The sequence below is a fragment of the Chanodichthys erythropterus genome, chromosome 9 (genome assembly GCF_024489055.1).
Source record: "Chanodichthys erythropterus isolate Z2021 chromosome 9, ASM2448905v1, whole genome shotgun sequence".
Classification (NCBI taxonomy): Eukaryota; Metazoa; Chordata; class Actinopteri; order Cypriniformes; family Xenocyprididae; genus Chanodichthys; species Chanodichthys erythropterus.
Genome location: NC_090229.1, coordinates 16,762,921 through 16,785,500, shown reverse-complemented (window position 1 = coordinate 16,785,500; position 22,580 = coordinate 16,762,921). Strand labels below are relative to the sequence as shown.

Sequence of the window (22,580 nt, the reverse complement as noted above, 5' to 3'; positions counted from 1 at the left end):
AATCGTTTACGCGATCATCGCATAAACGATTGGCCCTCTGGCTTGTCAATCACTGACATGATGTTCCTTGTGAGAGACCTGCACGGCTGCGCGCTCCAGTAACTTTCCACTCTCTACAGGCGCCGCATGCAATGTTTTTGTCAGGAGACAGGAGAAACAACTGCAGATTATGAGTTACCTGCGGTGAGTCCGACATAATGAATCCACGAACACGACACAGCGAATGCCGGTGGTAAACACTCGTGTTCCAATACTCGTGCATGAGTTTTGGGAGGCTTTCCCTCGAAATGAGCTGTGAAGGAGGGGGGTTGTTCTTATGCATGCGCTCATTTCAAAAACTCAGTAACAGTCTTTGGTTTCTCAGTCGAAGAAAAGATCCTCTTTAGAACCTTTATTGAAGCATTTGTATAATTAAAAGGAATAATCTCACTTTACTAACCAATGTCAAAATTACATTAGCAAAACTGACTTTAGACAAGCATCACATACGAGTGTTGAACTTTCTTCTCCTGTGTCCTGTTCTTCTGCAATCCAGAATGGCAGCGCAGTTTAATGAGCTGCGTTCTCTACTGTACAGGCATGAATTTGCATTTCTTTCAGCCTAAGGCTTATTCATTTCACTTGCGGTGTGAAAGAGCCTTTACATTTGTCAAAAACAACGTTTTTTTTTATTAACACGCAAGACCAGCCAAGGTGAGACAAAGTAACGCAAAGGTAACCTAACGCAATACTTTCCAGAAAAAGTAACTAAATTAGTTACTTTTTTGAGGGGGAGTAACACATTTAAAATGAACTTTTCCCAACACTGGTGACAGAGAGGGACTTGTGAGTTTTGGAAGTTATAGTATGTTTTCATGGTACAATGAAATCAAGGAAGATTTGATTTCTCATAATATGAACCATTTAAATCTCTCTGTTGCAGACAAGCTCTTAAAAACGAGAAATAAACGCAACATCCGATTCTGGCCAGTTCCTGTGGATGCAGGTCATTTCACAATCTCTGAAAACTTTCCACTGCAGTTTTAGTTGGTACAGTGTTGCCTGTTCACAAGTAGTTCACGAGTAGTTATCATTAATTAAATATAACCAGACAGAATGAGGGTTGTTCACTTCATGAAAAAAAGAAAAAATGATTTGACTGTGTGACATCCATAGGTTAGAAATGGGTCACATACACACACATGCTGCTGAAACATTTAAACTCAGTAACACGAGTGTCGCCATAACGTGTGCATGTTGCGGGTGCGTGGTTAGCAGAAATAGAATTTAGAACACTCTGGAATTGCCTGGTCAGTCTAATCGGAAAAATGACAGGATGTTCAGGAAGGTCACATTAGCATGATGACTGGTTTCCCTGATGGAATTTGGACACCTCTTGTACTCTGCAATCTGACACCCAATAATTCAGATTTCAGTGGCAGGGCTAAGAAAAGAGACAAATATATTAAGGACTGTCGGCCTTATATACTAATTCACCTGCTTTTCAGTTTTCAACTCAGCTTTGAGTGAGTGAGTGAGTGTTGAAATACCATTGCATATTGTGTATTGTGCCATTTATTTTAAGTCTACTGCAAAAGACTGTAATCATACATTGATATATAGTACATTTTAACATGTTTCTGCTGAGTTTAGTTCAATTTGAGTGGCACAAATACCACAAGAGTCCTGTTCTCCACGAAAACTGCAGCTATAGCCATAGTAATGTCAGATGTTTGAAAACCAGAAAAAAAGTTTAAAAAAATGCAGAATAAAGTTAGAGATACAAGAGTTAAAAAAAGAACCTTTGAGATAACAATACTGCCCATAAAAAGGTGGGGAAAAATATGCCCACAAATTCCAGTTGATTTAACCGATTAGCTAAGTAAACTGAAATGACTGCATTTGGATATCTTGACCATGTAGGCTGTGGTGTTCTATTATGTTGTGTTGAAGTAATATTTACAAAGCAAACACTCTGGTTCTGTTTAGGGCTTCTTGAGGCTGGGTCAGTCTAGTACTACTATTAGGTGGTGATATTTTGCCCACACGTGAAACGAGCGTTAATTCATGAAGGTAACAACAATGGTAGTAAGCAAACATGTATAAAATAATAGAGGACCAACGTCATATCCTGTTATCAGAATAAACACAGTGTTAGCAATAAACAGAAATGTTTAGAATAATAATAAAAAAAGGCTGAAATAATAAACAGAATGACATTTGGGAATGCTAAGCATGCTAACTGGAAACCCTCTTCCTGTTTCTAAACACTCTGGGAACAGCGAAGCAAGCTTGAAACACTTCCAAGAACATATCTGTACACAAACTTTTCTGTGTGCACGTGTTCACCTTTGTACAGGGTAACCTTGAAGGGCGGATCGCTGGGAGATTCCAGAGACAGACTGAGACTGTTTTTAGCTCTTGTCAGTGTGGAAAGTGTGCGGCACTGAAATATTATTATAGGTGAAAGGCTATATGGAATCCATATGACCCAAATAGCAACTTTCAACGTTCAAGTTAAGAATTATTTCTATATGTTCTCTGAACTATCAAAACGTCTACTTGTTTTAAAAAACGTTTTTTCTTGGTTACAGGAACGTTAAGAACAGTCCACTTTATCATTTCACAAACGCTAACGTCGTGCTTACGTTGAGAATATTATTAAAGCCCACATAACTTTGAACGAACGATTAATCTTACTGGAATAATGTTTGTTCATTCCTTGCCAAACGTTAGCAAAAGCTGGGTTAATGTGGCTAAAGGCACTTTAGGCTAAAGTAGCATTTGGTCATCCTAGTAACATAATTCAGAAGTAATACAGAACATATAGCTAATACAGCAGGCTGTATATACACTGACCTATTTATCAAAATTCTTTAGTTTAAATGATATGTGTAGGCCATGGTTACTAAAAACAACCAAGTTATTTTTGACTAATAATCTGCCAGTTCTTTGATTAGCAACAGATATAGGGGGGATTAGAAGTGTGCAAAAATACCTTCCTTTTATTTGCCATTAACACTTTTGTGTTGCGCAGATGACCATGTTGTAGCTATTATTTTTGTGTAACTGGTTTCTAAAAGTTAATTCTGCCAGATGGAAGAGCCAGCTTTAGTTTCTTGTTGCCACATATACAATAGCTACCTCCAATGGCAGCAGGTGTAGTGTTATATAAACTGTATTAGTGTGTCCTGTCTTAACACACGTGTTTTAATCGCACCAAAGCCTGCCTAATTCCAAACATCTTGCGTACAGGCTGTTGATTAGCAGCAAATTCTCTGTAGAATAGCAGAGTCAGTGAACAGAGACTGTTTGGTGCTAATCCCAGTATGAGAGTGCATTGATAGCCTAATAGTGATTCAACATAATCCACGCTAATGCAACTGTATATGATCATTTTAATAATATGCTGTGTAATGGCAGAATGCAGGAGGAATAGAAACACCATACTCATACCATACTTTGGGCTGCAATCAGTCATTTATTTATCGCAAATACAATATAATTGCAAAGTACACCCAGTGATACAGTGACGAAAATACTCAAGTCAAATGGAAAGCATTTTTTTTTTTTTTTTTTTTGCCATTTAGTTGTACAACTTTGATTTGGTCATAGATTAAAAAAAAAGAGCACTATATAGCATGACATAAAAAGCAGCCAGTTTTTACTAAAAAATTAAAAATGGAGCCTCCGTCGCCTGCTTCTGCCTGCGGTGACTCCTGGGTGAAGGGTGTGGAATTGGGTCGGGGTGGTTTAGGAGGGGAGGGGGGATCCAGGCTCCTTTCCGGAGTCACTGCTCTCACTCATTTGTCTCTTCCTCACAATCTCCTGGGCAACACAGGTTATCTGACCATTTGTCACTGTGTAGGTGCCAGCCCTGCCAATCAAAATCAAGAACACCATGCATGAAAACCAGGACTCAGGAGCTCAGTCAAGTCAAATACATAACTGGTCTTAAACTCACTTCTGCTGGGATTCAAATCCATTGGGTGTCCCCATTTGATTCTGCTTCCCAAAGAAGAAACTGGACCACCAGTGGCCAGAGTCCTGTCGTGCCAGACCTGTCATGGAATTAGACATTGAGTTTTCTATTCCTTTATGAAGAAAGTTGACTGTATATACAATATATGTACTATATAATGACTGACTATTTGTATATTTTTATGTGGATTTTAGGATGTTGAGATGATTTTCAGATGATATACCTGGTGGGTGTGGAATGACCTCCCCAGTGTACTCCGAACTGCCACAGGAACTGTTGCTAGATGTAGATCCAATGCGCCCTGCAACATAAATAAACATTTTAAAAAGAAATAAAATAAAAAAGTATAACTATGTAATATATATAAAATGTAAAAAACTATTAAACTTACTTCGGTAGTAATCGTGGGTGGCGATAAGGGAACCGCTTGATGGAATTGCTGCCATTTTCCCCGTCTTCTAAGTGTCAACTGCGTGCAAGATGGAAAGATGGAAGACCTGTTTGAAAAAGATTTACAGCAATGATGAGAAATAATGTGTCTGAGGACGACAGCTGCATGGCACCACAACAATATGGCCTTTGAAACACAAGGGCAGCTTGGAAAACAAATCAGGTAGGCAGATGCACACGCAATCTGTGCTGGAATTCAGCACACTCAAAGATTTAAAGAGGTTTTAGCCCTGTCAAGATCACACACGCGGTGTTGCCAACATTTTTCTTCCAGTTGGTCAGTGGTATTGGTAAGAGAGAGAAACTCTCAGAACATTTTTAACATTAGAAAGACATCTGAAACTACACATCCATCCCGGTGAATAGATGATACTTAACAGCTGTTACTTCAAGAATCAAATTTCCATATTCAGAGACCCACTTGCTTAGAACAACCATGATGCAGAATACGTAGATAGTATTTCATGAGACTTTGCTATTAAAGTACCTGGTTTTCCAAGGCCGCCTGCTAGAAGTTGCTTTGAGCATTTAAAAGAAAGGGAGACTAATCAAAAAACTAAAATATATGGAATTCATGACATTTCCAGGCTTCAGATTATACTAGAGTCATGCACACGAAATAAGTGCATCTTCTGATTTAGATTTTAACAATGTTTTAAGGTAACCAATATACAGTAATACTAATAAAGAGCAATGATTTCGTGTTTGTGTTGCTTTAGATTCACATCAAGGACCTGCAGACGTCAGTCAGGTTACAGATGGGAAGAGGGATTTACCACGTGACATGGTTAATACCCTTCTGTGCTACATATATCAGATGAGACATTTAAATCACACCAGGACTTTGAAAAGCTGATATGTAGCCTACTACTAAATTACTAAGAATAAAAGAGAAAGTACAAAATAGATAGGCTACGTTACAGAAAGCAATGTCAAGAAGATATAGGGTTTATCAGTTCTAACAAGATGAGCGAAAATTCTCTTACGCAGGTTATTCATTTGCATCATTAATGATAGTTGTAAATAAAAAAAGGTAATAAATAGTATAATTATATATATATTCTATTTGCAACCAACAACCAAAAATTAACAATGATAATGAACTATTTTTCTCACTCCCTTACCTTTTATTTTTGGTGAGTGCTGATGTTGGTAAAGCACCAAAAGCAAGGCTTGGTCGAGTAAACGCTAGGCGACGGGGCCCATTTGTAGTTTGTTTTTTGGGTGAGACCCTCCAAGGTCTTTCGCTCCTTCGCTCCAAATTCTACAGCATGTAGGGAGCACGGTCTATTTATTACCTGAGTGACGAGAAAAGCTCACCTCCTAGGGGGCGTGGCTTGGTAGCTGGCTCGAAGATAGAGACGCTGGGGGCGTGGCCTGGCGGCTGGCACGAGATTGACAGGTCAAACAATGTTTTCACAGAAATAAAGGGGGATGGTGTGTCCACATGTCGCCTTTCCATCAATCCATAACAGTCACATGCCTTCGAAGTTTGTTACAAAAGCAGCCTTATAAAGAAATAAAATAATAAAAGATCCTTAACAGGATATTTGCTAACAGCGAGGTAAATAATAATTGCATACATGCGCATCCAATACTGTTAAATAAATCATCTCCTCCCAGTCTGTTACAAGTAAAATAAAACTTTAATAACATATTTATTTGTGCAGTCTGTTAAGTGTAGGACGAAAACACCTTTTTGTCGCCACCTGCTGTCTGTTATAATTATTGACCATTAAGTGAGACTGCATGAGAAATAAGGTTTAATCTGAATGTGTGAAGTGTGTGCATGCAGAGATCAAACCACAATATTCTCGTTTACTTCATTGTGTTTAATAAACCCTGAACATTGTAATACGTTACAGCCACCAAGCATCAAATATTTATGCAGTAGTTTTGTCAGTATGGTTACATTCTTTTACAGATCATTGCATGGATAATGCTTCCATCATTAGCACTAGTTGAATAATGTTTCCATCACCTCACAGTGAAATTGACCTTTTGCCCACCACAAGATTTGGATTAAACATTACAATCATTACATTTAATTATCTTACTTGAAAATATTAGCCTTCAATCTGTTTAGTAATTAAATAATTTATAAAAACCCATCTTTCAGCAAATGCTTTTATGTTCATGGTTACAATAATGTACTCTGAAAAAGAAGGGGAAAAGTCTAATTCTATGCAGGACACCACAATCTAAAATACAGGAAACCAAGAAACAGGAGAGATTATGTGTAGCTTGAATCTCTTAAATGTCTTTTTAGAACAGTTGCAGTTTATTATGACCTTATACACCTTCAGAGATGACAGATGATACACATCTGGTGCTCGAGTCTTGTCACAAGGAAAGCTTTAGCACCTTTTGCCCTGAGTAACAAGCAGGGTAATAACCAGTGCAATATTCAATGTAGGAAGCATGTAACAATCATAAACAGTGGTGACAAAGTCTTAAGTGTTTTAGGACATTCTAAAGGCGAGTTGTGCAAACATTTATACTAATTGTAACAGACCATTTACTACTGAAGTGTCAGAAAAGCCCTGTTGTTTGACAAAATAAAATATTACAATACATTTAAAGGTAATTTGGCGCACAGAAGTCCCAACAGTCCCAAAAAAGGGTTCTCCAGTTTTTCAATATGCTAATTTGAGATGTTTTGTTTGACTACAATGCATTTGCAAAGGTGGCAGTCTTCAGATGTTCAAGTAATTGCTTGCTTGTTGGCAACTTAGTTTCATAAAGCATCATTTTCTGTCTGTACATTCATTTAAAGTTAATGTAGCTGTGGAGAAACCGGAGTGTATTTGGGTACAGCGTTTAAGAGGGATCACAGAGGTCAGTTCTCGGTCATGAGGTTGTGCTTCCTGCTCAGAAAGGTGCGTTGTTGCTGGTTGGCGAATGGTCGCTCTCTCCATTTGATCGCCCCATTACTTTGTACTTTAGGAGAAATAACAGGAAAGCACATGATGGATGGAGTAATAACAGCATAAACAAAACAAAAACATTATCAGCAACAGAACTAAAAGAAGAAGAAGTTAAGCAAGAACTAAAATAGAAACCAAATAATGAGTTGATTTAAAAAACATTCAATGTAGATAAAAATGAACAGCTCTAACCTTCATATTCTCCACTTTGTCCTCAAAGGTTTTAAAGCTTGGCGAGTTCCTGAGGATATATTTTTTAAAAATATTATAACAACCAATCAATACTGGCTTGAGTTTTTTATTTATTTATTCATTTATTTATTTAAATGCAACCTAAAATGGGGCCTTAAAAAACCTAAAAAAAAATTGACAGACACCTTTAAGACTTACATCTACCTGATACTATCTGTCTTTTTGCACCTGTTGTACTCTATATTGCTTCATGCAAATATGAAGCTATAAAAAGTGTATATATATTTGTTGCAAATGGTTGACTATTTCTTAAATTATAAAGTATTTTAATTATCCTAATAGCAAAGAAGTTGAATAAAAAGATTTGTACAGGTCAGCCAGGTATTAATATGCAGAGGGAAACGGGTGAGAGAAGTGCTGGTTATTTACCTCATAGCTGGCATACTTAAAGAGTGACGCATGGAAAAGTTGCTACTGTGGAGGGCAGGTTGCAGACAGAGCGAGCAGAGAGAGTTAGCCGAGCAGACAACGTTAGCCGAGCACAGAGCAGAGAGAAAGAGAGAGATTGCAGAGCACAATAAAAAAACTCATTAAGACACCAGAAAAACTTTAGACAGGTAATCTTATATCTAACATCTCTATCATAGCTCTAATAACTTAAGGTCATGCAGAACTAAGACTTCAGTGACAGTGATAAACATAGATTCAGATACATCTATAGCTTCACAGGTACCATAGAATGTTCTATAGAAATCTTCACAGGTACAGGGGACTTCAAAAGGAAGATGGCTGCTACCTGTGCAGGCTCTCGTATAGCTCTTACCCAGAGTTAGAGTACGGCAGAGCCCTGAGCAGCCCGAACGCAGCGTTGTGGAGAAAAACACAGCAATAAACAAAAGAACCACTTCAAACCTCTATCACAACATAATACTGATGATATTTAGGGCAAGAGAGTACGGAAGAGGATTAGGGCCAAGCAATAATAAAAAAATAAAACCAACTCGAGAATAAAGTTGTTAAATTTCGAGAAAAAACTCGTTAAATTTCGAGAAAAAAAGTCAAGATAAAACGTTGAGAATAAAGTCATTAAATTACGAGAAAAAAATCGTTAAATTTCGAGAAAAAAGTCAAGATAAAATGCTGAGAATAAAGTCATTAAATTACGAGAAAAAACTCGTTAAATTTCGAGAAAAGTCGAGATATAATTTAATTAGTTTATTCTCAACATTTTATCTCGACTTCTCTCGAAATTTAACGAATTTGTTCTCGTAATTTAAAGACTTTTTTCTCATAATTTAATGACTTTATTCTCAACATTTTCTCGACTTTTTTCTCAATATTTAACAAAGTTTCTCTCATAATTTAACGAATTTGTTCTCGTAATTTAATTACTTTATTCTAAACATTTTCTCTCGACTTTTTTCTCAATATTTAACAAAATTTCTCTCATAATTTAACGAATTTGTTCTCGTAATTTAATTACTTTATTCTAAACATTTTCTCTCGACTTTCTCGAACATTTTTCTCATAATTTAACGAATTTGTTCTCGTAATTTAAAGATTTTTTTCTCGTAATTTAACGAGTTTATTCTCAACATTTTATCTTGACTTTTTTCTCGAGATTTAACAAGTTTTTTCTCAAAATTTAACAACTTTAATCTCGAGATGGTTTTATTTTATTTTTTTTTATTATTGCTTGGCCCTAATCCTCTTCCGTAAGAGAGAGCAAAATTAAAATGTAGAAACAAATTGTGCAAATACAGGACTTAGAATAGGATGTTAGTTGACGCTAACCTGTACTACCATTCATGATCATTGGGGTCAGTATTTTTTAAAATTAAATTAACACTTTTATTCATTAAGGATGCATTACATTGATCAAAAGTGACAGTAAAGACATTTATAATGTTACAAAAGATTTCCATTTTAAAAAATTCTGTTCTTTTGAACTTTCAATTCATCAAAGAATGCTGGGGGGAAAAAAATCTGTTTCCACAAATATATTAAGCAAGCAGCACAGCTATTTTCATCAATGGTAATAAGAAATGTTTCTTGAGCACCAAATCATCATATTAAAATGATTTCTGAAGAATCATGTGACACTGAAGACTGGAGTAATGATTCTGAAAATTCAGCTTTACCATCATAGAAATGAATTACATTTGAAAATATATTAAAACTGAAAGTTATTTTAACATTTATTTCACAATATTACTGTTTTTACTATATTTTTGGTCAAATAAATGCAGCCTTGTCAAAAATCTTGCCAACCCCAAATTTTGAATGGTAGTGTATGTAACGGTTTTAGTCAGAGAAGCAAAAACAAGGGTACACAGAACACAGGAAGCATAATCACATGATTTAAGAAGCTATGCAAATATACAACCTGTTTATTTTTTGTCAAACCAGAGCAGAACATCTCATTTTGATAAGGTCTGTTCCTTGACAAAGTGTTCAAAACAAGCTGTTCAATGCTAAACATCACAGAACTGTAGCCATCTGGAGATTTCCCATCACACAAATGCCCTATTATTGCAGCTACAGACAGTCAGTGGCTGTTGGCTAGAAGTCTGAAATCTGCTATGAAGACAAATATGTACTGAACTGAATGTCTGTTTGAAGTTTGAATTATTACCACCACCAGCCAATTTAAATTTAACATTAAATCAGAACTGACCCCATTTTCTTTTTTCATAGTCTTATTGTGCATGACTATTTCAAATAAACCATTTTTCAGCTACTTGTCATACAGAGACCACATTTCACAATTTAATAATACTATCCAAATTAAGCCTCACCATACATTTCTTCTTGCTGAGTATCCTGTTCACTCAAATGCCACATTACGGCAGAATGCTATTCAAAAACTTAAAGGTGATATCTAAGTTTCTACCCATGCATTCTTGAAGTTTTATCAGAGAATGTAAAAAGGACATTTGTCTAGACTTGAAAAGTGGCGCTCTGCTCCATTCTCTAGTGAATTCCTCTTTGAAAGTTGAAGGCACAAGACCAGCTTCAAAACATACATAGGAAAACAACCATCATATGAGAAATCAAAGGAATCACAGAGAAGGATGAAAAGGAAGATGAAAAGTTTAAGAGGTGGGAGATTGAGATTAGTAGTAGAATGAAGAAAAACAGTGATTAGAGAAGGTATATTAGAGAAGGACAAGAGTTCACCTCATCTCTCCAAATCGGTTTCTGATGGCAGAGCCCACTGTGGAGAACGCAGCTGATGTCATCTGACCTGCCTGAGACAGAGTCTCCTGAGTCCTCTTATAGCTACAGAGAAGAGAGAGAAAACCAGTTGTATTTTAAACATCAGTTGGCATTGAGAGTTCAAAACGAGAGGAAACTAAAAACCAAAACAGCAACATAAAACATCTCTTTAGAGGTGAAAGCATCAAGAACATATCAACATTTTTAGATAGATAATATAGGCATGCAACTAAAGGTTTAAAGTAAACCTCAAACCTGAAAATGCCTCGGACTCAAAGTTATGAAAAAACAAAAAGCATCATAAAAGTAGTATGTATGACTTAAGTTTGGGGTCTGTACATTTTTTTAAAAGCCTATTATGCTCATGCAACGCTGGACTTGTTTAATAAAAAAAAATAAAAAAAATACAGAAATAGTATTTTAAAATATTATTACAATTTAAAATTACTGTTTTGTACGGAAGAGGATTAGGGCCAAGCAATAATAAAAAAATAAAACCATCGAGATTAAAGTTGTTAAATTTAGAGAAAAAACTCGTTAAATTACAAGAAAAATGTTGAGATAAAATGTTCAGAATAAAGTTATTAAATTACGAGAAAAAAGTCTAAATTACGGGAACAAATTTGTTAAATTATGAGAAAAATGTAGTTAAATTTTGAGAAAAAAAGTCGAGATAAAATGTTGAGAATAAAGTAATTAAATTACGAGAAAAAAGTCGTTAAATTATGAGAACAAATTCATTAAATTATGACTTTTTTCTCATAATTTAATGAGTTTATTCTCAACATTTTATCTCCACTTTTTTCTCGAAATGTAACACGTTTTTTTCTCATAATTTAACAAATTTGTTCTCGTAATTTAACGACTTTTTTCTCGTAATTTAATTACTTTATTCTCAACATTTTATCTCAACTTTTTTCCTCGAAATTTAACAACTTTAATCTCAAGATGGTTTTATTTTTTTATTATTGCTTGGCCCTGATCCTCTTCCGTAGTTTTCTATTTGAATGCATTTTATAATGTAATTTATTCCTGTGATGGCAAAGCTGAATTTTCAGCATCATTACTCCAGTCTTCAGAGTCACATGATCCTTCAGAAATCATTCTAATATACTGATTTGGTGCTCAAGAAAAAGTTATTATATTTTTATAAATGTTGAAAACAGTTGTCTTGCTTAATATTTCTGTGGAAACTGTGATACATTTTGTTCAGAATTCTTTGATGAACAGAAAGTTAGAAAGAACAGCATTTATTTTAAAATATAAATATTCTGTAACATTGTAAATGTATTTATTGTCACTTTTGATTAATTTAATGTATTCTTGCTGAATAAAATCATTAATTTCTTTCAAAAAATCTTACTGACCCCAAATTTAATACTAGTGTAAAAGCATGGAATAGTGCATTAATTTTTTGACCACAGAAAACAATAATAGATATGGGTTTGAATGACATAAGGGTGAATGAATAAGGATTGAATCTTCATTTTTGGGGTGAATTATTCTTTTAAAAGCTAACAAGAGAAACTATCTCGACACCTGTCTGTCCACCTTTCTGTAACAGATGCTGCTGCCTGAAACTTCCTGCACAGAATCTGCTTCACACACATTATCATCCTGACTCTCATTTACACAGACAAATGCACCATTCACAAACAGATGCACATGCATATACATTAGCACCTGTCCTTTTCAAAAAAACATACACAATTTTTTTTTTTCTTTACACAGTTCTTTCAGCCTCTCACACATAATGTAATCTCTAAAGCAAACAAGTACACAGCCACACAGGCTCCTTTACAGCCTTCTAATGACCTTAGGTAAGACTAAGCCACTTTGCTTGGGAAAAATCCCATCATGTGTTCTCCAAGTCAGCTTTCTCAGCACATGCACAATCACTACACCCTTCCCAAACCACAAAACTTGCCCTTTCTATGTAGCCTCAAGGTCTGAGATCAGACAGTATAGCAGATCATTGATATCTAACATGTCTGACAAGGGGGTTAGTGTGGTGGCTATGGATCTGGGTTGGCAATTCAAAAGACAAAGGTTTGACATCTTTTATTGAGACCACTGTGCCTGTGAGGAAGATTTCAACCTAAAAAAATATTTTTTAGTAAAAATGTCCTTCTGTCCTTCCTTCCTTGATGATCTGATCTCACTGACATCAGAGGTGTCTAGTGGGTCACACCATGACGGTTAGGAAACTTTGCACTAATGTCACTGAGAAGGTTGTTGTTCGGTATCTTAAACATCATTGACATCAGTGTTGTTACAAGATTAAAGTCTCTCAATCTGAAGAGAAAGGGTTATAATCTATTTCAGGGTTGAAGCATTGTTGAGTGCTGTTTTTCAAAACTATAATAACAATGGATAAAATATTATATGTATTAACATGTTTACATTACTATCCCTAGAGCTATATGCTTTTAAAATTAAATTTAAATGTAAGATTTTAATTCAAAATGTAACAACATATTTTATATGGCAGGTTGAAGCTGAAGAAAAAGAAAAACAAAATAATAAAAAAATAAAAAATAAAAAATAAAAACTCACATTTTTATGACACATTCTGAACATCTAAAAAAAAATAAAAAATGCATTTAAAAAAAAATAAAATAATAATCAAACTTACGCATCAGAACGTCCAATGTCCTCAAGTGTGGCTGAAGCCGTAAGGTATCTACAAACACAAATTGCCACATTACTAACATTTAATAACATACAAAAGTCTTAATTAAATTCTGTGAACTGTGCACACTGCAATAAACTTATGGATGTCAAAAAATTGACATTAGACCTCAAACTGATGACAAAATTAAAGGGCTAAAAAGTTGCCAGTCTAGAACAAACCTTAACTTTAAAAGGTTACATTAAAGGATTAGTTTACTTTCAAATAAAATTTTCCTGATAATTTACTCACCCCCATGTCATCCAAGATGTCCATGTCTTTCTTTCTTCAGTCGAAAAGAAATTAAGGTTTTTGATGAAAACATTCCAGGATTATTCTCCATATAGTGGACTTCAATGGCCTCCAGACGGTTGAAGGTCAAAATTACAGTTTCAGTGCAGCTTCAAAGAGCTTTAAAAGGATACCAGACGAGGAATAAGGGTCTTATCTAGCAAAACGATTGGTCATTTTTGAAAAAAACGTAAATATATACGCTTTATATAAACAAATGATCGCCTTCCAAGTGGTTCCGCCAAAACCGCACTTTTGTATTCTTCAAAAAGCTTACGCTGTACTTCCTACGCCTTCCCTATTCAACTTATGGAAAAAATGGAACTGGCACTGCGTTTGTTCCGTAAGTTGAATAGGGAAGGTGTAGGACATACAGCGTGAGCTTTTTGAAGAATATGAAAGTGCGGTTTTGGCGGATCCACTTGGAAGGCGATCATTTGTTTATATAAAGCATATATATTTACAGTTTTAAAGCCCTTTTAAAGCCCTTTGAAGCTGCATTGTAAAGCCACTGAAGTCCACTATAAAGAGGATAATCCTGGAATGTTTTTATCAAAAACCTTAATTTCTTTTCGACTGAAGAAAGAAAGACATGAATATGAGGATGAGTAAATTATCAGGAAAATTTTATTTGAAAGTGAACTAATCCTTTAATATAATTTAGACACACAGATCTGAAAGCAAATCACCACCCAGGGATGTTGAAAAACTCCTAAAACAGGTCTGACTTCTTAGGCTTAGTTGTCTTAAAACCCTCCCTAACACTATATGTGAGCTCTTTTTGTGTGTATACATAAATGATACATTACTGAGTACACTGTAAAACCTGATAAGTTCAGAGTACTCAATTATTGTAGACACAGATTTAAGTAAAGCAACTCAAATCTTTTAAGTAAAGAATAATTATAAATAATTGTCAAACTCAATTTTTTTTACTTTTAGTTTTATTTAATGTTTAAGTCCACTGTACTTAAAACTATTGTTTACCATATGTAAGGTTTCTTATTTTTCAATTATTTTGATGCAGTGGATGTAAAACCCAATAAATTCAGATTACTCAAAACATTTAAGTAAACAAACAAACAAAAAAAAATGTTATATTTCAAATTCGGTAATTACACTTTAACTGAAGTACTGAATAAACTAATACCTAGTCTTTACGGTTAAGTGCTAGTTAGCAACAGCACACCAACATGTGCTAATGTAACTATCAAAGAGACTATCACTTTTTACTTGCATGAACATCAACTGTCAATCAACATGCAGTATATATATTTTGCAGCCCTTTCTCATCCTAACCACAGGCACTACTCCTCACCACTTCATCACAGAAACACATTTAAATACCAAAATAGCAGAACATTAAACAATAACACATCTTCCCCTAGATTAATCTTGTGCAAAAACACACAAAAATAATAATTTCAACATTTACACACCCTTACAGAGTGTGACGCAAAGCATGCTGAGAACTTGAAATCTGCTGCAACTCGGTTTAATGTTGAATGGACTCTTTTGATAACGTCGGTTACGTCGATAACATCGGCAATGAAGTGACAGGAATGACGTCACTTTATATCGCTCAGTAAACTTAAAGATAATAATTTAAGTACAAGGGTTTACTCAAAAATGTTGAGCTACACAAAAATAAAACTAAACTGTAAACTAAAACTAAATGTAATTGTTTTAAGTACCATCAATGATTTAAAGGATTAGTTTACTTTCAAATTAAAATTTCCTGATAATTTACTCAGGATGTCTTTCTTTCTTCAGTCGAAAAGAAATTAAGGTTTTTGATGAAAACATTCCAGGATTTTTCCTACATATAGTGGACTTCAATGGCCTCCAAACGGTTGAAGGTCAAAATTAGAGTTTACAGTGATCCCAGACGAGAAATAAAGGTCTTATCTAGAGAAACCATTGCTCATTTTCTAAAAATTTTTTAAAATTTTTATAACTTTTAACAATAAATGGTCATCTTGAACTAGCTCTCTTCTTGTTCTCTATTTGAATTCCAGCAGTGTAGGCACTAGGGCTGTGCACAGAATATCGATACAACGATACATCGTCATGAACTCCTGACGATGCGCGTGTCGATACAGCAGCTGCCGTATCGAGTCTGTCTTGCTTGTAAATCTAGCCAATCACGTGACGTCACGTGACGCTCTCGAACGGAGAAACACGCGATCTCCAAATCATCGATCAAAGCGTGCTAACGTTTTAGGACAGGTCGATGGTGTATAAATCATGGACGAACGTTAGCGTTTGACAATCAAGCCAAACTGTCCATTCAGAAACCGAGAAATTTGAAGGCCGATCTCTCTGGTTGAGGCGCGAGCTATGGGCGCGAAGCTGGCTTGACTGACGTTTTCGTGACGATATAGTTTATGGACTGTTTTGATTTCAGTAATTACATCTAGAAAGTTAAAAGCAGTGATGGCATATATAATAGAGATATCTGAAAGCAAAACTAAAGTGATATTGGCCTCGTCCAGTGGGGAGGACGCACGAGAGGAGACCTGCGCATAGTATGTGTGTATACTAATACAGTAACAAATGTATTGCTCATGGTTGGTTCATGTTAATACATTATCTGATGTTTAATAAATGAACCTTATTGTTAAGTGTGTATTGTAAACTCATGTAGCCCATATTTTGTAGACCACGTTAATAAAAACGTATGTTGTTCTAGAACATATTTTTAGTTGATATCCAAAAAAATCATTTTTACAGATGAAAAAAAACAAAACAAAAAAACAGGCAGTATAGACATTATTATAATATTATAGCAGATTAACTAACTTAGTTTTCTTACAAGTCAACTTACTGTTGCAAGGGAAATTAGTCATTGAGCTTTGTTAATTTCTCAGTGTCACTATAATTGTCAATTAGTTACTAAGGGACTGACTTTAAAAGCAAGCTTTTAAAAGAAGCTTTTTTGTGACATTTTTTATATTTAATTTAAATCATTGTTTTTTTTAATGACAACAACAAAATTGTTTTTTCAGTTATCATGACTGTTATAACACTGGTTATTCAATAAACACATATTACTGTTACTAAACTCTGCTCAAAAGAAATTTAAATTCTAAATTGAACCATATCGTGATACGTATCGTATCGTGGCTTTAGTATCGTGATGCGTATCGTGACATTGTTGGTGATACACAGCCCTAGTAGGCACTGCTAAGTTTATTACTGCCCTCCTCAGGTCAAAGTTAAATTCTCATATACAATATGCTAGAGCAAGTATATAACAATTAGTTCAAACTTTAACCTGTGGAGGGCAGTAATAGACTTAGCAGTGTCTACACTGCTGGAATTCAAATAGAAAAGAAGAAGAAGAGAGCTAGTTCAAGATGACCATTTATTGTTAACTTATATATATTTTTTTTTTTAGAAAATGAGCGATGGTTTCCCTAGATAAGACCCTTATTCCTTGTCTGGGATCGTGTAGAATGCTTTGAAGCTGCACTGAAACTGTAATTTTGACCTTCAACAATTTGGACACCATTGAAGTCCACTATAAGGAAAAAATCCTGGAATGTTTTAATCAAAAAACTTAATTTCTTTTTGACTGAAGAGAGGAGGACATGGACATCTTGGATGACATGGGGGTGAGTAAATTTTATCAGGAAATTTTAATTTTAAAGTGAAGTAATCCTTTAACAGACTTTAATTGCAGCATACTCAATCTTTACAAGTACTGTTCGGGTTTACAGTGTACTAATCTCAAAATATTCAGTTGAAGAGCATCAAAAATCTGCATGTTTCCATACCTTTTTTATTTATGCACCTTAATTGAGGGCTGATATCATATTTTGGGCAGAATATATCTGCATTTAAAACTGGGTGGGAGGGAACGTCTGTTTATTCATTCATTCAAACTGCACAGGTGTAACCACAAAGACTAAATCCAGACAAAAAGGACATCTGAGCTTGGCAGCAATAGGAAGTAAGAGACAAATATAATAAAACTGAAAGGTTATTTTGTACTTTTGGCTTGTAACATTGAGGAACCTTCCTCAATGTTACAAACAAAAAGGACTAAACCTTTTAGTTTTGTATTTTATTTTGTTATATTTGCCTCTCACTTCACAGGGCATCAGAAGCTAGCCAGCTTCATTGTTCAAGTAATATAATCAGAACTAATAAAACATGGATTGATTAATAATTGATCTATTAATTATGAAAGAAATAATGTCATAGAACAGAGATAATTACCACAAAAGTTCATTTTTTTTTTTTTTTTTGAAAGCTGGCAAACTCCCTTATGGAAAGGGAACACTGAAACATTCATTTGTTTGGAATGAACATACAAAGGATACAAATGAAACAGAAACAAGAGGGCAGCAGGTCCACACCTAGCAAACAGAATCACAAGACCAAGCAACTACAGGCAAAAGAGAGAAAACTCACAAATTAGACGAGGTAACTCTACGATTCAAGTCTCCAAGAGTTTGTGAGGTTCTCATATAACTAGAAGCAGAAATATAGAAACATTAACGGAAACTAAAAATGTTTCTTTTTCCCAAAATGGTTTAAGCTGAGAGGCTAGTAAAAGAACACCAACGATTAGCTTCAAGAAAATAGGCCTGCAGAGATATTAATTTGATATATTCAGATAATAATAATAATAATAAAATATTATGTCCCTTCAGTGGGCACTTTTTAGAGATTCAGACAGCACATAAAAACAGCATGAGATTAGAGAAGACAGATGTTAAGATGATCTTCAAACAGAGTGGACAGGTTTAACAGACAGAAAGTACTCACGCATTGGAGCACTGAACGTCATGCCAGCCTTTGGTGATGTTCTGTTTGATTTCAGTGAGGGGACTGATGCCAAGCCTGCGCTTGAGCTCAGCGGCATGCCTCTCCTTTGCCATGAGAACCTGTCTCAGTGTCTGAATCTCATCGTCAACCTAACACAGAAAAATAAAATATAAACCTAAACAAATGCCTCACCATAAAAATAATACATTTTATTAGTGATGCACCAAAATGATTTCTCTTACAGAAAAAAAAACAAAAACAAAGGTAAAGTTTTGGTAATTGGGAAAATGAACTCTGTATGCTGTTCAGGGTAATGTCTTCTGAGGTGATAAATTGAACCAGTCTTAGTGAGTTTAATTTCTTCGATATCTCAGCCAAACGTGTTTTACATATTACTACTCTAGCGTCCACACTGCTGAAATGGATGCTTGAAACACTCAAAAATGCATAATCAGTAAAGCACCAATTAAATGTCACTGGTTTGATCAGTGATTTTGGCCATTCAAAACTATTTTTTATTAATTATATTTTATATAAATTTTTTTTATTAATTTTTTTAAATATATTTTTTTCTTGCTGTTACAGACGAATATTTTTGTTTGCAGAAATTTTGCTGCATCACTACATTTTATGTCTTACACACTTTTTAAAAGTTAGATAGTAATAGAGTGCCTCAGGGATGATGCATTTTTGTAGGCAAAACCCGGAAGCGAGTTAGCATTTTAGGACTTCCGGTTCCATCGCCTTAAAGTCTATGGGTTTTTTGAATGGGTTTTTGCTAAATCGCCAGAAATAAGGTCTGTGGTTAACAAAGCCTCTAAATACTTTCACGTTTTGATCTATGACATAAAACACACCAGTTATAACCCGCGTGTGATTTTTTTAAACTTTTACTGTGTCTTAAATTCGGCGGTTGCTAACAAATTGCTAAAAGGGACTACTTCCTTTGGCGGGGACTTTAGACGTCATCATTAAAAACGGGACATTTGGACAGCATTTCTCATGAAAAAGTGGATAAGTATTCATACACAGCGCATATCATAATCAGCGAGCATGTTTGTAAATAAAGTTGTTTTTTAAATAAAGTTTGAGGACGCTTGGTGGTGGTGACGTTGATCTGCGACCATGGTGTGCTGTAGTCCGTTTATAGCATACGGTTAGCCTTTTATGTCTGACGACTTTATTTAGGCTTCAAAATCTATAAATGTTGTGTTAACTTGTAAAGATTATCTTGATAGACAAAATGTGTAAGTGTCATAACCCTTTGTTAAACAAAGAGCTTATTTTCTGCGATTTTCCAAAAGTCTATGGGAAAAATGCATACCCTCAACCGAGGGAACCTGTGCGCCACTAACTTCTGGGTTGGCCTACAAAAACGCGTCATCCCTGGGGTACTCTATGTTTTGCATTAAAAAAAAAAAAAAAAGTACACAATGTAACTTTTTGCCCTCTAGTAAAAAACAAAAAAACTGCATGTATTTTGCGAAAGAACATTGTTTTGGTTGTGCTTCAGCTCTGCATGACTGTGGATGAATTTGGTTACACTTCTCATAAAACATTCACTACTAAGCTTAAGAGATATAACCAGTTTAAATAGAAAGGATCTCAAGATGACTAGCTTAAGACGTTACTGTAGCTATACCCATTAATAGACATGATACTTCCTTGAAAATAAATTCCAGCACAGCGCTACAACAACAATAATGAAATGACCCTTAAAAGATGATGCTTTACAATGAAATCTGTTAGAGAGCTACATATGGAAACTTATCTGTTCGGTAAAATACCTTACTCACCTGTTGAGTAATAAAATCTTTTACAACATTTCAAATCCCTCAGTTCTCGCCGACTCCGAAAAGTCAAGCCAATGTCGATTCTTGTTTAATTACGAGCTCTGTCGCATTCTCTTTTTGCCAGCAGACAATTGTCCGCTGTTTTTGTTTTAAATGGGTGATTCCCCAAAGGTTGGAGATTTAGTGTGCTTCAGGTCAACCTTTCCCACTCGTTGTGACAACTAACCTATACACACGTCAAAGATCAGATATGACGAGACATGCACGGGGGAGTGACGTATGTACACAAGTTCCTGTGAAAACCATCCCGACAGGTCTAAAATATAAAACACTTATAATAGGATTACCAAAGTAAATCAGGATAAAACCAAAATACATTTACATAGAACAATTGATGATGTACTGACATTTAAATTGATCATTTTGAGAAAAAAAAAAAAAGAAAAAAAGTTACATAGTGTACCTTTAACATAAAAAACACATTAAATACAATTGCAGAATAACCATTTCTATTCACAAATGCAGAAAGTGAACAGTGGCTCCCAAGCTACAATGAGAACAAAACAAACACCATAAAATCATGAATATTCTGGCCAAAAGTGCCCATTATAATACACAGAAGAAAGTCATATGGGTTTGAAACAACATGAGAATGAATAAACAATGGCATCATTTTCATTGAACTATCCCAACACCATCTACACCTCACCTGACTTTAAAGGGTTAGTTCACTCCAAAATGAAAAATCTGTCATCACATACTCACCCTCATATCATTCCAAAACCTTGACTTTCCAAGACTTTCGTCCATCTTTGGAACACAAATTATATTTTTAATGAAATCAGAGACTTCTGTCCCTCCATTCAGTCTATTAACCCAAAACATTCATGAGAGATCATAATATGAATCCATATGAATCGAGTGGTTTTAAAGTCTTCTGAAAAGACATGATCACTTTATTTGATATGCAAATATAATGTAGGATTTAAACGTCAACAAAATTTGCACTGAAATTAGGCAAACAGAAGCTCAAGCAATGAGGTTCATTCTTGTGTGCCAAACAAGTACGTTTGAGATTCTGTTCATCATATTTAATTGATCTCTGCATGTTCTCTGACCATAAAATCATAAATTAAATCATTTAAAGCAATCATGTCTCTTCAGTAGACTTGGATTAAACCGTTAGATTCATAGATTTATTTTATATTTTTCTCTTTATGAATGTTTTGAACCATTTTGGGGTGCACAGACTTTCACTTAAAGGGCAGATATCTCTGAGATTTCATTAAAAATATCTTCATTTGTGTTTTGAAGATGAACAATTGGGTTTGGAACAACAGAATGGCAAGTAATTGATGAAAGAATTCTCCCGTTAAGACAACACAACATTTCATATAATTTTTAGTTGTGCTTTAAGTGTGAGGGTTAACTCTTGGAGTAAAGAGTTCAGGGTGGTGGATTAAGTCTGCGGTACCTTGGTAAGTTCCACCTGTATCTCTTCTGCTTCCTCCTCTGTCAGGCCTGGTGGTAGAGTCCCTCCAATGGCTACACCTGGAGATATCACTGGAGAGCCTATGGACACATAAAAATGCAGGGATTTAGGCCAGAAGAGCTGATGTACTGATACCGTGGGACTTCACAGGAGAGCCACAAGATCAGTGTGTGTGTGTTTATATAACAGGGGTGGCATTAAGGTTATCCAGACAGTGTTTCTTTTTAGTATCGCCAGCAAAGTCAACACAACATGGTCAGCTGTCAGGCCGACCAGACCTGGCATGTTATGTATCGACAGTTTTAGTGTATGCACTTGAAGGCTACAATGAAACACGATATTAACGAATATTTTGAGTTTTCCTATATGACACTCTCTTTATAACCCTTTAGATAAGGCTTGTTTTGTACTTTTTATTAGCGCCACCCACTCGGAAGACACGCATCTTTAGTGCACCTGCTCAAAACACAGAAAACTCACTCAGACGACACTTACCGTGTTCAGAAGAGTCCATTTCTGATCTTCGATCAGGTTTACCTGCGTGTAAACAAATGTCACCGCGTATATTTTGGGATGGATGGGAAAAAGCGAGTTGACCCTCCCTGATTTGAGCGACATACACAAGAGGCTTTAGGTTTAACCAGAGACGAGCTTGAGCTTCCGGAGCGCGGATATGACGTCACCTCGCCCTGCGCTCGCGCTTTTTAGGATTACAAGGACTTTTACCAGTTTTATATCTTTTACCTGAGAATACAGAACATAATTAACGTTACTTTTACGTACTTTTTGGAAATTTTATTTGGTTGCT

General features: G+C 35.2%; 2 protein-coding genes across 11 annotated transcripts; both read right to left on the bottom strand.

Moving 5' to 3' along the window:
- Positions 1–3,440: 3,440 nt before the first annotated feature.
- ppdpfa (pancreatic progenitor cell differentiation and proliferation factor a) lies at positions 3,441–5,692 on the bottom strand. The gene is made up of 5 exons (XM_067393687.1): positions 5,536–5,692; positions 4,353–4,458; positions 4,185–4,262; positions 3,944–4,040; positions 3,441–3,856 (listed from the first exon to the last, which is right to left on the bottom strand). The coding sequence occupies exons 2-5, from the start codon at positions 4,405–4,407 to the stop codon at positions 3,733–3,735; spliced, it is 354 nt and encodes a 117-aa protein (XP_067249788.1). The 5' UTR covers positions 4,408–4,458; positions 5,536–5,692; the 3' UTR covers positions 3,441–3,732.
- A 536-nt stretch (positions 5,693–6,228) lies between these two features.
- Positions 6,229–22,428, bottom strand: tpd52l2a (tpd52 like 2a). Of its 10 annotated transcripts, XM_067394792.1 has the most exons (10): positions 22,268–22,428; positions 21,755–21,852; positions 18,488–18,636; positions 18,131–18,190; positions 13,385–13,432; positions 10,711–10,812; positions 8,354–8,377; positions 7,960–8,004; positions 7,531–7,579; positions 6,229–7,351 (listed from the first exon to the last, which is right to left on the bottom strand). In XM_067394792.1, exons 1-10 carry the CDS (start codon positions 22,284–22,286, stop codon positions 7,283–7,285), a joined length of 663 nt encoding a protein of 220 aa, XP_067250893.1. In that variant the 5' UTR covers positions 22,287–22,428; the 3' UTR covers positions 6,229–7,282. The 10 variants fall into 10 exon arrangements, 7 of the variants coding, with proteins under 7 accessions (XP_067250893.1, XP_067250895.1, XP_067250894.1 ...); XM_067394794.1 differs by lacking the exon at positions 7,960–8,004; XM_067394793.1 differs by lacking the exon at positions 8,354–8,377.
- Positions 22,429–22,580: the final 152 nt, after the last annotated feature.

Bases quoted from the DNA above. Each gene is read 5' to 3' on its own strand.
- ppdpfa (XM_067393687.1), bottom strand. From the start codon at position 4,407: ATGGCAGCAATTCCATCAAGCGGTTCCCTTATCGCCACCCACGATTAC. The intron at 4,263-4,352 runs GTAAGTTTAATA...TTTATGTTGCAG, and splicing joins CACCCACGATTACTACCGAA to GGCGCATTGGATCTACATCT. The intron at 4,041-4,184 runs GTATATCATCTG...ATTCCATGACAG, and splicing joins GGTCATTCCACACCCACCAG to GTCTGGCACGACAGGACTCT.
- tpd52l2a (XM_067394792.1), bottom strand. The intron at 10,813-13,384 runs GTAAGTTTGATT...TCTTCTCTGTAG, and splicing joins GACATTGGACGTTCTGATGC to CTATAAGAGGACTCAGGAGA. The intron at 8,378-10,710 runs GTGAACTCTTGT...CGGGCTGCTCAG, and splicing joins AACCGATTTGGAGAGATGAG to GGCTCTGCCGTACTCTAACT.